This window comes from Cibotium barometz, chromosome 17 (genome assembly GCF_041138505.1).
Source record: "Cibotium barometz isolate CiBa-2024 chromosome 17, ASM4113850v1, whole genome shotgun sequence".
Lineage (NCBI taxonomy): Eukaryota > Viridiplantae > Streptophyta > Polypodiopsida > Cyatheales > Cibotiaceae > Cibotium > Cibotium barometz.
Window position 1 is genome coordinate 43670117 of NC_141062.1, and position 14210 is coordinate 43684326.

Below are 14210 nucleotides of genomic sequence, written 5' to 3' on the forward strand. Positions count from 1 at the left end.
TTTAGAGCTATGTTATTGAAGGACCAAAAGTTATAGACATCTACTAGGCAAGGGGCAAGATAAAAATAAGAGAGAAGGAAAGACTTCTTATAAATGCAGAGTCCTTTGAAATGGTAAAACTACCTTTATTTATTTATTTGGAATTACAAGAGAAAACAAAGACTTATGGTGCATATCTTCCAACAGGAAGTAGCTTTGTAAGAAGAAAGTGGACTTAAATTGATTGGGTAAATTTTCATGCCATTGTTGCCAAGAGGTCATTATCATGGTATAATATGAAGTGGCCTTAAAACTATTGGTTTAGTGTCCTTTTCATAATAAAGAAGTGACTTTGTAGTAAACGAGGTCTCTTCATGCTTGCTAATGGACAATATATCTTAATCATGTGATCATAGCATTACATATGTCATTGATTTGAGTGCCACTATGTTGAAGTTGTGCAACACATGGACTTTTACATTCCCCTCAAACCTATTGGAGAGTCAACTTTTCATCCTCCTCTTTACTTTGTTGCCACTCTTGACACTAAGCAGTGCGGACATGTTACCCCCATAAATCCGCCCCTCCCTCCCTCCCCCCCAGAGAGAGAGAGAGAGAGAGAGAGAGAGAGAGAGAGAGAGAGAGAGAGAGAGAGAGAGAGAGAGAGAGAGAGAGAGAGAGAGGTATTAACGGCTGTAGAATACACACGAGGGCATATACGACCAACGGTGGGACTTGAACTCGGGTGATCATGGCCTTTATAAGGGCCCTCGCACTAGCCAATCTGCCCCACTTGTGGGTGGCAGAAAGGTAGTGTGAGGGTCCTCTTTTATTACACACACACACACACACACACACACACACACACACACACACACACTATGGGAGAGAGAGGTATTAACATCAATAGAATGCATCATGAGGGCATATATGACCAACGGTGGGACTTGAACTCGGGTGGATCATGGCCTTTATAAGGCCCCTCGCACTAGCCAATCTGCCCCACTTGTGGGTGGCGAGAGAGAGAGAGAGAGAGAGAGAGAGAGAGAGAGAGAGAGAGAGAGAGAGAGAGAGAGAGAGAGAGAGAGAGAGAGAGAGAGAGAGAGAGAGGATGGGGTGCGCTCCTTACACATTTGTGGCCCATTCACAAAAATAAGGGAATATGTTTGGCAAAGGATGGGCATTATTGAAGGACTTTGTTGTTGATCGGGGGATTACTCGTTATCAAAGAGGTCTTTAAGGAATATTGCATGTGCAACAACAATAATTTCTTAAAAAGCCCTTTTCAATCATGCACAATGGATATTTTCCAATAAGTGATAACACATATGATCAACCAAATGCTTTGCACAATGTTGGTGTGATTAAGAGCGGCTTGGGTTCCTATTCTTGCTTTTAAAAAAAATCTCGTGATCCACCATTTGACTAGTTGAAAGCTTAACTCTAAGATGTTCCCTACTACATCAATTATTTTCCCATTGTTTTATGAGAGTAAACTCTTAGGGTCTTTATAAAATTTGTCGCCAAATTTTTTTGAGAGATTGAGTGGGGGTGTCAATTCATTAAGTGGGTCTATGTCTATGTGCTTTTGTAGCTAAATTATTGGTTTAAGTCGTTGTTTTTAGGAGCATTATTGTGCATTCATGATCTCCTTACACAAAATGCACGTACCATGGAGTGTTATAATCCTCGCCCCCTTTCCTTTTTGTGTGTGGGTATGGTAGACATTTTGGTTTTGGAGGGGGGGGGATGTGTTATCTATGCGTGTATAACATTGGTTTAGTGGTTTAAGCATTGGTTTAGTGGTTTAAGCATTGGGGTTTTAGTGTCACCACCTAGCTTCGAAAATAACTACTGGTGGCTTCCAATAGTGTGACAAGAGATCGTGCATCTTGTTGAGCAAGGCCTCTCTGTATAGAATTATTCTGTGTGAAGACCTTAATCTCACTCCCCCTACCCCTTAGTCATTAATGCTAGCTAAACATCAAAATATGTACTGGTGGTGTCGATTTTCATGAAAAAAAAAAGATTTTGTTCTAGAGTGATGACGTGGACCAAAATCTACACGTCCGATGACCGGAGGGGGTGCCATGTGTGAAAAGGACGAGTGCACTTCACGTTAGAAAAAGGCCTCGTGTGTCGCCTCGCGTTGTTTTCTTTGTTCAATTTTTCGAAGAGAGAGGATTGGCTCTTCAGAGTTCTACACGCCGATAATTTCTCAATCCGGCAAAAGCCCGTCCGTCAATCAATCGATCGAACGGAACTTCCCAAGTCCGGCAAAATCCGTCCGTCAAAGTTCTACTGGAGCCTTCCGTTTCTCAATCTTCTGACCATGTCGTACCAGTACCTGTTTAAGTACATAATCATCGGCGACACAGGTTAATTTAACCTTGTTTCCGTGCTTTTGGGGTAGCATTTGATCTAATTGATTGATTAAGCAGCTTAATTAGATCATTAAAATCAGTTTATCGTTTATTTTGCCCCCAGGTGTAGGCAAATCATGCCTTCTTCTCCAGTTCACAGATAAGAGATTTCAACCCGTCCATGATCTTACCATTGGTGTGGAGTTTGGTGCACGAATGATAAATATAGCAAGCAAACCTGTCAAATTACAGATTTGGGATACTGTGAGTATTAATTGCGCTGTCATCATTTCTATATGGAAACATCCTTAATTCTACAGACATTTAAAGCCATATAATACATGGCTTTCTTTGAATCACTATGCAACACCAAAGTGGTCATGGTCTCCTAATGGAGGGCCAAAGTTCTAGTCCATGTAAGTACAGCAACACCAAAGCGGTCATGGTCTCCTAAGGAAGGGCCAAAGCTCTAGTCCATACACATACATGTAAGTACATTTTACGTACTCCATCATGTAGCCCATTCACGCACATGTTTATAACTTGTCGTCTCATCTTTACACATACATGTACATATTTTGTCATCTAGCCCATACACATACATGGTGCATACTCAGTCATCTAGCCCATACATGTACATGTACATATTTTGTCATCTAGCCCATACACATACATGGCATACTTAATCATCTAGCCCATACACATACATGGGCATTCTTAGTCTTCTAGCCCATACACATACATGTACACACTTAGTCACCTAGACCACACATATACATGTATATCTACATATTACATACATAGATATGCTCCCTTTGGAGAGGCCAAAGTTCAAACTCTCATCTAGTGGACTTTTTCACACACATGCATACCAGCCCCTTTAGAGAGGGCCAAAGATCTAACTCTCATCTTGGGGACTTGTTTGCATCATACATTTGTATACCATCTCCGTGCAAGAGGGCCAATTTTAACTGCCCCTCGTGAGAGGGCCAATTTTAACTGCCCCTCGTGAGAGGGCCAATTTTAAACTTAGGGTAGGTTAAGAAAGCTGCCTGCTCCTCTCACATTTTTCTGTGATAGATTTCTTGGTTGTGATTTTGTTTATAGGGGGGTGTGGCCTCTAAGGGATGCCCTAGTACAAGGCGAGTCCAATGGGAAGGCTGTGGCCCACACCTTACATACAAGGAGACTTGTCTGCATTATACATATGCACAGAGTTTCTCTAAAGCTTAGAGTGATTAACCCAGGTTACTTGGCGGGGTCCTTCCAATGGTTTTCTCATCTAGGGTCAAAGTTTGAACATGTGCACTCAGGATACATATAGTGGGTGGCCAATGGGAGGGAGGGCCCAACTTCAAACTTACTTATCTAGGGGTCCAAGTCTTTCTTTTTGATAGAACATATGTTAACTTTTTTTTTTTGTAGGTGCAAGTGCATTTTGAAACACACATTCTGTTAGCTTTATATCTCTATAGTTGATCGGGAACATTTGTGACACCATTGTCCTACCTATGGTACATGGGTGATTCCACATGTCGGTGATTTCCACATATTCTACATAGATAGTATATGATTGTCCAGATCTTTGTACAATTTGAAGAATTAATCCCTCACAACAACGTATCAATTGAACTTAACCTTTAACTTAAAACAAATTGACAAGTTCAAGCATAGCATAAATAGATAGAATCAAAGTAGAATAAGTATTGGGTTGAATCTTCCCCTTTGCGTAAGTGGCTTCTCCTTATGAGAGTATTTTAATCATGTATTGGCAAAAATAGCCCAAGTAGCCATTAATAGTATATCTTTTTCAAAAGTGGGTTTGTTTACACAAAAATAGATGGACTAACCATAAACCTTAGTGCAACTAATAAACTAATGTGTGAAACCAAAAATAATGGCTAGCTCATATGCACAATGCTAGCACTTGTATACAAAATATTAGGCACAAGGCCATAGCTAAAAGCTTAACATCCCAACCATGACCGGCATCCACCTATCTCTCCCGAGCGGCGAGCCAAGGCTAGGGCTCTTGCACAATCCAGTAGGCCCATGTCTAACTCTAGCTTCCCATTACCACTGAAGCTTGCCCGAAGGCCTTCGACATGCGAACCTATTTACTCGCCATGTGCACAACATGAGCATGTTTGCTCTCCTAGTCCAAGCCAGATCTTCAGTGGTACATTTGCACAATTGTGTCTCATAATTACCTAGACTCTCACTTATACAGTGATAACTACGCCACAAACAGCTAACTTGCTATAAATAGCCATTAAACCTGGTTTATCAATCCTAGAATCCTAGTCAAGTATCTGCCTGCTAATCCCTAATCCGGGGCTCTCTAACCCCGTTGGATTAGGTCTCTAATCTATAGATTGGTGTTCAAGTACATAACATACTTCCCCTCTTTAAGCATTTACTTTTAAATGAAATTAGGGAAGCGCTTAGTCAAACTAGCTACTGACTGTAGAGTCCTTCTCTACCATATCTTTCCACTTAATCTTATATTCAGGGATGAACTTGTTCCTATTCCCTGAAATATATCACCCTCTCGGGTTCATGTGGAACATAGGACAAGTCCTCAAACTCAAGAAGTTCTAGAGGAGGAATAAGGTTATCCTCAACTCCCAACATCTCTTTCAGTTGACCGTCATGAAAGATTCGAAGGCAACTCTTATATTCAGGGATGTTTCATATTCGAAGGCAACTCTAGTCTATAAGCAGCCTCCCCAATCTTTCTCAAGATCATGTAAGGTCCAGAGTACCTAGGGAATAACTTACCAAACTTCCCTATACGTAATGTCTCAGAATTCTTGGGCACTATCAAATAAACTAGCACTTCCTTGGAAAACTCCCTCGGTATTAGCATAAAATCATGCACGATCTTGCGCACTCTTGATAGCCTCTCGTGCACTGACTAGCATTTCTTGTATATCTGCTGAGGAATCTCTAGCCGCATCAATTTGAATACCCTTAAGTTACTGGAGATCTAGGTTGGTATCCATACATAAGTATAAATGGACACATGCTTAGCACTATTACAGGCAAACTCGACCATTGGGATGTACTTCTCTCAATCTGATGGTCTCTTCGAAGCATAAATGATTCACCCTCTCTGTTTGCCCATGAGAATTGAGGGTAATTGGAGGAACTCATACTCAGCGTAGTCTCTAATCTTTGGAAAACTAGCTGCCAAAAGTGTCTAAAAAACTTTGAGCCTCTATCATTGACTATATCAAAAGGCAGTCCATACAATAGGAAAAGCTGCTCAACAGATTTTTGTGCCAATTCAGTTGCCTTCGCTGTCACTTTTGTAGGTAATCGTGCCATCTTCGTCAATCTGTCCACCACCACCCAGATAGCATTATGCCCTTTGTTGGTCCATGGCAAAGCTCCAACAAAGTTCATGGAAATACTCTCTCCTTTACCTCTTGGGATTTCTAAAGGATGTAACATACCTCCAGCCCTAAGGCGTTCAGTCTTATTCACTTGACATTGAGGACACTTTACCACATAGTCGTGAATATACGCCTTCATCTTATGTCAGTAAAACATTTGTTTTACCAAATCATAGGCTTATTGACCCTTGGATGACTCGTTGTAGGAGCGCCATGACATTCATACAGGATCCTTTTCCTTATTTTTGAGTTATATCTGCTATGCAAACCTTCTCATTTTGGAACAACAATCCATTTCGGAAAAGGAACTAACCACTTGCCGCACTCACAGATGTCATGACTTTTGAGTCTCGGTCTAAATCTATGGAGCTCCCGACTGGGGCTTGTTGCCAACACCAACCAAAATGACTGTTGGTCTCACATAGGATCATGTGCATCCATTAATCCCGATGCTCATAGACATGTATATTCTCATGAGAAAATATATGGGTAGATTTAGGGGTAGATTTAGAGCAGATTTTGCAGCTCTACAGGCTCTCGAAAGTACCCAAGATACAGCCCAATGGATGGGACATCTTTTGGGCATAGTTTGGACACAAAATATAACTTTTTGGACAATGTTTTGTGTAGAAAATAGGCAAAACCAACTTGATTACGAATTCATACCTTATTCCCTTAAATAGGATCGTTAGGCATTCATTAGAATCATGTAATATGCGGCGGAAGTCTTTGTATTGGAAGATCCTGTCACACATTCTTTTGGACAAATAGGATAGGTGCAGCAAATGGGGAGGAAGAAGGCCGAATGAATCCGGCTCGGAGAAGCTCAGATAACTGCTTTTCTAACTCGCCCTCTAAAGTCTTGGAAAGACGATAGGGAAACCTGCTAGGAGGATTTGATCTAGGGACCAAATCAATGTGATGGTTCTCAGGGCGAGAGGGTGGGAGACTAGGCGGGAGATCCTCCCTAAGCATAATGTCCTGATGTCTGGATAGGAGGTCTGCTAATTAAGAGACTGAAGATGTAATGGATGCTACTAATGAGAGAGGGGCTCTTTGAGCACGAACATAAAGGAGTGCTCCTCTTGCTCCCTTGCGGATAGCTCGTCTGGCCTGCAGATGCGAAATCAATGGGATACCAAGAATGCTTCTATCTCCACGAATCATGACAGGCTCAGGAAAACCTTTACAAATAGTAAAAGTGTGTTGCCCCCAATCGGGAATAGGCTCATACTGACGGAACCACTGAATTCCTAAGATCATGTCACACCCCAACAGAGGTGAGACGATGAAATCTCGTTGAAATGAGGCCTTCTGAACTTCAAAGGCAAATTGCTATGCCTTCTGGGAAATGTGGGTGCGAAGACTAGGTGTGAACCCGTCCACATCCAGATGATATGGGACTAATGTGCAGTTCAATTTATTAGCCAACTGGGGAGAGATGGCGTCTTCAGAACTACCCATATCGAAAAGGACTACATCTGGATGTGAACCCGTCCACATCCAGATGATATGGGACTAATGTGCAGTTCAATTTATTAGCCAACTGGGGAGAGATGGCGTCTTCAGAACTACCCATATCGAAAAGGACTACAAATTGTCGGCCCTGGGCAGAGCCATAAGCTCGGATGAGGCTCTTCTGAGCAGCATCGCTCTCACCCTCTTGCTTAGCATCAAATACCACGGATGGCAGAGGATGCATAGAAGGTAAAAGCTGAATTGCATTTGAGGTAGTAGGCGGGGCTGGAGGAGCCCGGTCACATGTACTTGGTTCAAAGTTACGAACTGTGAACCAAATGTTAGAGTCCAATCCACGAATGAATTGCTCCATCTTAGCCTGCGGAGATAATCCTAACTGCTGTGCTAAATTAATAACCTTACCGGAAAACTGAAGCACTGGGGATCCGTTGTGTTTGAGTCCATAGAACTCATCTTTCAACTGGGGCGGGAGAAATCTGGTCTTCAGGTCATGGACAAAGATGTCCCAGTCAAAGGCTGTGACACCTGTGGCCTGGTCTGTATGAATACTAGACCAATGCTGCCGCCAAGTGACTGCCTCACCAGTGAGATGGGGAGCCACTAAGTGGACTTTATCTTGTGGGTCTGTGATCCTAGCTAATGGAAAATGAGCAGTAAACTGAAGAATAAATTGATTAACTGATGAATGATCACACTGTTAGAAGTCATCTCCTGTCTTTCTGTAGACACCAGGGCCTTTGCTGTGGGTGTGCCCGCCCTTGTAGGTGTTCTCATTTTTCCCCACTCTCCATATTTTTTTCCCATTTTTCCCTATTTTTCCATGGGTTGGGTGGCTGCCCTATGATGGCAGGATGACCCAGTGGCTGGCCGACTGCACTAGTGTACACGTGTTCACCTTCTGGAGCAGGCCCACTGGATTATACAGGTCGTGGACCTCTCTGATGATGGCCGACTGGATGACACCAGTCGTGAGGCAGTTGGCTGCCTTTAGCACAGGCCGACTGGGTATTTGGGGCCATATAAAATGGCCCCATGGCCCCCATTCCATTTTGTATCATTCCGAGATTCTTCTTGTGTATATAGTGCAGAGTTACACGCCTCTCTCTCTCTCTCTCTCTCTCTCTCTCTCTCTCTCTCTTGCTGTTATTTTCTGCATTTCGTTTTGCTCATGTTCCCAGATCTGGTCATCATCTCCGCTGCGTATTCTGACATGGTATCAGAGCTTAGGCTCTAGATAATTCTTGGGATTTGTGTGAGCAAGAGGGGGACTGTTGTTTTGCTGATTGGTGGACTGTTCGGGAAGAGGAGAAGCAAGAGAACGGCGGGCTGATTTGCTGGACAGCCACTTGCAGGTGTAAGTTCTTCTTTGTTCCCACCCACCCACCCTTTTTGAGAGTACATCCCCGCAATGGTAGATCTGTTAGAGATGGCCAAGAGGCATGTGAAGATCCCTACACTCCCCACATTCCCGGTGGACCGTCAGTTCGACGGGAACGACTACGGCATATGGAAGGTTATGATGGAATTTGTTCTGGAGTCTTACGACCTCGCTGATTTCGTTGTTGTTGGGGTTCCATGGCCGGAAGTAGAGGAAGGGGAGTTACCGTCGATCTGAAAGGACCCGGAGGCATAGGGCTTAGTTCTACCATTCAGTCTTCAATGAGCTAGGCACCTTCATCCTCAACATTAGGAGCATTCCCCGCCTTCAGCCTAGACTAATCTAGCCCTTCTGGAGCTTCTGCGCTAGCTTCTCAACATCCTTGGAGCTTGTGTTGGTGCTTTCAGCATTCCCTGCAGTTTAACGCAGCCCTCCTGCAGTCTTAGTCAGCCGCACAGCAGCTCCACAGTTTCTACAGCCATCAAGCGCAGCCATCTGTACCCTAACACAGCATACAGCCCATAGGCGACTCTGCATACAGCACCCTTCCAGGCCCAGTACAGCAGGTACCCTCTGCGTTTTGAGCTTATATCACAGCCAGCAGCTGTTCAGGCCAGGTCAGCCCTGCGTTTGCAGATCTACAGCAGTTTCCAGCATTGCGTTTCAGTCTACAGTCTGCGTTTCAGTCCAGCATCAGTTCTACAACAGTATTCTGCCTTTTGTGCATCATCCATGCATGCAACAGTCAACTGGTGAAGGTAACATATCATTCATAAGCATTTACAGCATAGTTACATAGCTTAGAACAGTCCACCGCAGTCCTCTCTCAGCCTCAGGTGTGCAGCCCTTCCTCATGCCTTTGAGAAGAGTGCATAGGCTCGAGATCAGTTCATTGAGGTGTTTCTACAGCCGTGTACAGTTCAGCCAATCCTCCGAGATCTGCGTTTGGCTTATGTACAATCCACAGTCATTCTCTCTAAAGTAATAAAGCAAATACTATCTCGTTATCGAGATAGGGGGCCCTTCAATGGGTAATTCGGGACCCAATCTCGTGTACAGTTCTCATATCTCTCTATCTCATCTCTTTAAAGTTTGAAGTATTAAAGTGGATTGCTAAACTCACGAAACTCAGGATACAGAAGACGGTGTGAGCATTTGTGTGACAGGATCTTCCAATACAAAGACTTCCACTGCATATTACATTGGTATCAGATTCAGATTGTCCACACACACCGTATTGCGTTCCGGCACGACCACCGACTTCAGCGTCATGTGTGCAGAAGAGAGTACTCATCACCCGGAAGACGTCTCCCCCGAAGGAGACCATGTTCTTCCGCCTACAGCAGACACCATAGCTCTTCAGAGAGCTCAGAACCAGCTGCTCATGGAGCATCTCCAACTCTTCGAGGCAGTAGCAGCACGTCCTTCTCCACCTCCAGCAACACCTAACTACATCTCCCTCTTCTTTCAGATGGAACAACAAAGGAGAGAGGATGAGGCCCGAAGGAAAGAAGAAAAAACAGAAAGACAGGACTATGAGGATCGACGAAGACCGGCATCAGGCTGAACTCGCCGCTCGGGAACACCAACGTCAGCTTGATCGAGAACGTATGTTACTCGAGCACCAACGGGAAAAGGAGGCCATACACTTGAGGTATCAGCAGCTCTCCTCAGTTTCCCCAGTCATAGGTGTCACTAGCCTGCAGTCCGCAGCAGCATCAACCACCGTCACTCGCAGTTAACCAAACTTCAGTAAGTATGATGGTAAGTGTGTGTCAGAATACGCAGCAGAGATGATGACCAGATCTGGGAACACAAGAGCAAAACGCAATGCAAAAAATAACAGCACAAGAGAGAGAGAGATAGAGGCGTGTAACTTTGCTCTATATAACAAGAAGAATCCCGGAATGATACAAAATGGAATGGGGACCATGGGCCCATTTTATATGGCCCCAAATACCCAGTCGGCCTGTGCTAAAGGCAGCCGACTGCCTCACGACTGGTGTCATCCAGTCGGCCATCATCAGAGAGGTCCACGACTTGCATAATCCAGTCGGCCTGTTCCAGAAGGTGAACACGTGCACACTAGTGCAGTCGGCCAGCCACTGGGTCATCCTGCCATCATAGGGCAGCCACCCAAACCATGGAAAAATAGGGAAAAATGGGGAAAAAATATGGAGAGTGGGGAAAAATGAGAACAACACCTACAAGGGCGGGCACACCCACAGCAAAGGCCCTGGTGTCTACAGAAAGACAGGCGATGACTTCTAACACCCCCTCTCAGCTCCTGGCTGTGAAACCAACCACAGGGAGCTGGGGTGCCGCCTGAGCAAATCTCGAGATAGCGACTTCGTGAAGAGGTCCACCGTATTGTCCTCCGTCGAACAGAACTCTAGCAAGATGTCATCAGCAATGATCTGTTCATGAACAAAGTGCCTCTGGATGACCAAGGGTTCCTCCAGTGGAAGCCCAAACCTGCAATGCAACCTCTGCATCCTCACCACCTCACAAGCAGCATCACAAGCAGCTCGGTACTCTGCCTCTGTCGTCGACAAGGCAAAATATGATTGCCTCTTACTGCTCCATAAAACTACTCCTGGGCCTGAAGTAGATCTCCTCGTGTCCGGATCTCCTCCCCAAACTGAGTCACTCCAACCGTGGAGTTGGACTCCATCAATCAATCCCCCTCCTGTGTAAAAGAGTCCATGATCCTTCGCATGCCGAAGAAACCACAGGATCACAATCGTGCCTCCCAAAGAGTCATATGCAACCATGAGCTCAACTGCCTCATTAGGAAGCTCCCATCCAATCTAGTGTCCATCAACCAGATCAATGAACCGTTCTTCTTCTGAGTCATAGAGGCATCACACTACTCACAAGGATCAACACCTGTTACGGTGCAAAGCCTAGTCCTGGAAGCCTGCTGAAGACCACGCAAGGCCTTCTGAAACCTGTCAACCACCCCCTCTGAATCCGGAACCACAAAGCCTGGAGTATGCACCTCCTTTTGCAAGTAATCAACTTCCACCTGCCTGGCTTTCCGAAAGGTCCCCGTGGAAAGAACATCCTCATCTACAGGAATTTCTTTGTCCCGAATACTACGAGACATCAGAGCATAAGTTACGTGTTCAGTTTCCTCTGATTGACGAGCACAAGAACTACCAACATCAGTACTGGAAAGTTCCTGCCAACTGCTGCCATCATCTGGCAAGCTATCCACCATCTGGTCCTGGAAAGCCTGCACCTACAGCGTATCCACACTTAAGTGGCCATTACCAGACTGCCACTCATCACAATCCTGAGGACCTGGGAGAGAGAGTGCTGAAAGCTTGTAAACTCCATTCTCCACTCCGTTTTCCCAAACTACCTAGCCTATTGCTTTGTCCCCGAGAGCAACAAAATGCTCATCAAACTCTACCCATAGGCCAGTCTTGCAAACCTGATGCACTGACAATAGATGAAAACCAAGTGACGGAACATACAACACCTGGGAGGAATGCTTCCCCCTCTGGCATCGGGAACTATCTCCAACCTGCCCTCACTGTGAACTGGGATAGTGGATGTATCCCCAGTAAGAATGTGACCAGAATACCCGCAGAGATCCTGTAAATATGAACGGGAAGGAGTCATGTGCCTGGAAGCACCACTGTCTAGAATCCACTCCTGAGTATCCGTTGCGGAGAATCCTCCAACCTCCTCCCTACCTGAAGAAAATGAAACATCGGTGTCCATCACCTCCAGGTGCACAAAAGCCGAAGTCTTCATGATTGCTGCTGAGGAATCTTCACCCTTCTCGGTCTTCCGCTTGGGACACTGCCTCCAATAGTGGCCTTTCTCGCATCTGTACTTCCAAGGAAATCCTCTTCATGAGCGATACCCTGTTGTAAAGAGAAGGCAAATGCTGCCATATACCTCTAGTCAGCGTCATATGCTTTACATGATTGATTACCTGCGGTGTGCAGTTGAGGAAGATAAACGAACGGACCCTGCCGTTGACACGATCCCACTAACTAGGGGCTGGTCAAGTTGGCTGGTCATTTATTTAATAAAGTTTATATTTATAAATGACATTAAATGCTAAATAAATACCATAAAATATGGAAAAAATACTAGATAAATCCTAGTAAATTCCCTAAGGCTTCTGAGATGTTCTAAATGACGCACAGGCATATGAATGCATATTATGCAGGATGCAGAGTGCTTTCTGATGCAAACCCTAAGGCTTCTACTGACTCTACATGCATGAATGATTCTCTCCAACTGGGTCAAGGGACTTGACTGACTGAGTGACACGCTAAGGCTAAGGAATGACCTACGTAGCTCGTGCGTGACTTATCCTGGACTGAGGATGTACAACGGAGTCACGGCGTACGACAAATATCATCCTACTGGGTTCTAATAATGTACAAATGTTGTACTGCTGATGATGAGCCATCTTGTCACCATGCACTGAGTGTAGAGTGCATGTGACAAATCATCATTCAAAGATCAGGAGGATCTATTTGTCAGAGTCTGCAAGGCAGCAAGGACACAGTGGTGGATCAGCAAGAGCTGCTCTTGGTAGAGGGATGCAGGGATCTTTGGTATGCATCATGAAGCTGTGTTTTGCATGAAGCTGTGAATCAGCAAGATCATTGTATATATAGCATGTTTTGGCAATATACAGTAGATTAGGTCTATCTCTCCTCCTCTTTTGTGTCTTTGCTAAACATAGGATTAGCGCTAATCTTCTTTGCTTAGCACTAGCGTCAATCTCGACCACAAATGGTCTACCCGGATCCAGTAAGGCCATGTAACACGCGGAAGCTTTGGGGGTCTTCTTTCAGCCCTAAACACTACTGGAAACCTTCTGATGCAAAACGCAGACATGAAGAGAGAGAGAGAGAGAGAGAGAGAGAGAGAGAGAGAGAGAGAGAGAGAGTATGGCTGGAAATCATTCAGTATATTCACATAGTACAAAAAGGTACTCCTAATCTACAGCCATAGGTTGCCTTCATCCAAAAGGTGATAGACACCAAAATCTGTCCCTACTTGGACCCATTCCCTAAAGGAATGAATGACCACAATGATGAGCATCTTTGCCTATTTATAGGCCTTTGGACTCCTTGGAGAACTGGCCGACCAGCAGTCTTGGCATTTATTCAATAAAACGCAGCGCCCCTCTGATCTGATCCAGCCGCCTTTGATATGGTCTAGTCGACCACTTCTGTAAGCAGCCGACAGCTCTTGTGTTCCTACCTAGTTCAGCCGACAGCGCATCATCCATGCCTTCCAATGCAAAATCCAAGCCCTGGCTCCAAGTCCAAGCTACTACCTCATCTGCACCTTGTGCTCCAAGTCCTAGCTCTAATCTGTTTTTCTTGGCTGCCCCTTCTCGATTAACTCTAGGAATGTACATGGGCAAGCATCCACATGACAGGCCAATACAGGTGCTTCCTTCGCCTTAAGCAGCTTGAAAAGCCTCATCAAGCTTCTCGTTCTAAGAAATCGGGATGTTAGATTTACGTCCTCTTCCCCGAAGGAGGTTCGTGAAAGGTACGTCTAATTGTGAATAATCCCTCATGGACTTCTTGAGAAAGACGGTGAATCCCAAAAAACGCACGAAGTTGCCTT

The 14210-nt window shown here is 44.8% G+C and overlaps 1 protein-coding gene across 1 annotated transcript in view; it reads left to right on the forward strand.

Moving 5' to 3' along the window:
• Positions 1-2125: 2125 nt before the first annotated feature.
• The window catches only part of LOC147630037 (ras-related protein Rab-2-A-like), a 45485-nt gene continuing 33400 nt past the window's right edge, over positions 2126-14210 (forward strand). Inside the window, exons 1-2 of the mRNA XM_086811650.1 lie at positions 2126-2357; positions 2467-2606. Of these exons, the coding sequence (XP_086667776.1) occupies positions 2312-2357; positions 2467-2606 (186 nt within the window). The 5' untranslated portion in view covers positions 2126-2311. The remainder of the gene's footprint in view (positions 2358-2466; positions 2607-14210) is intronic.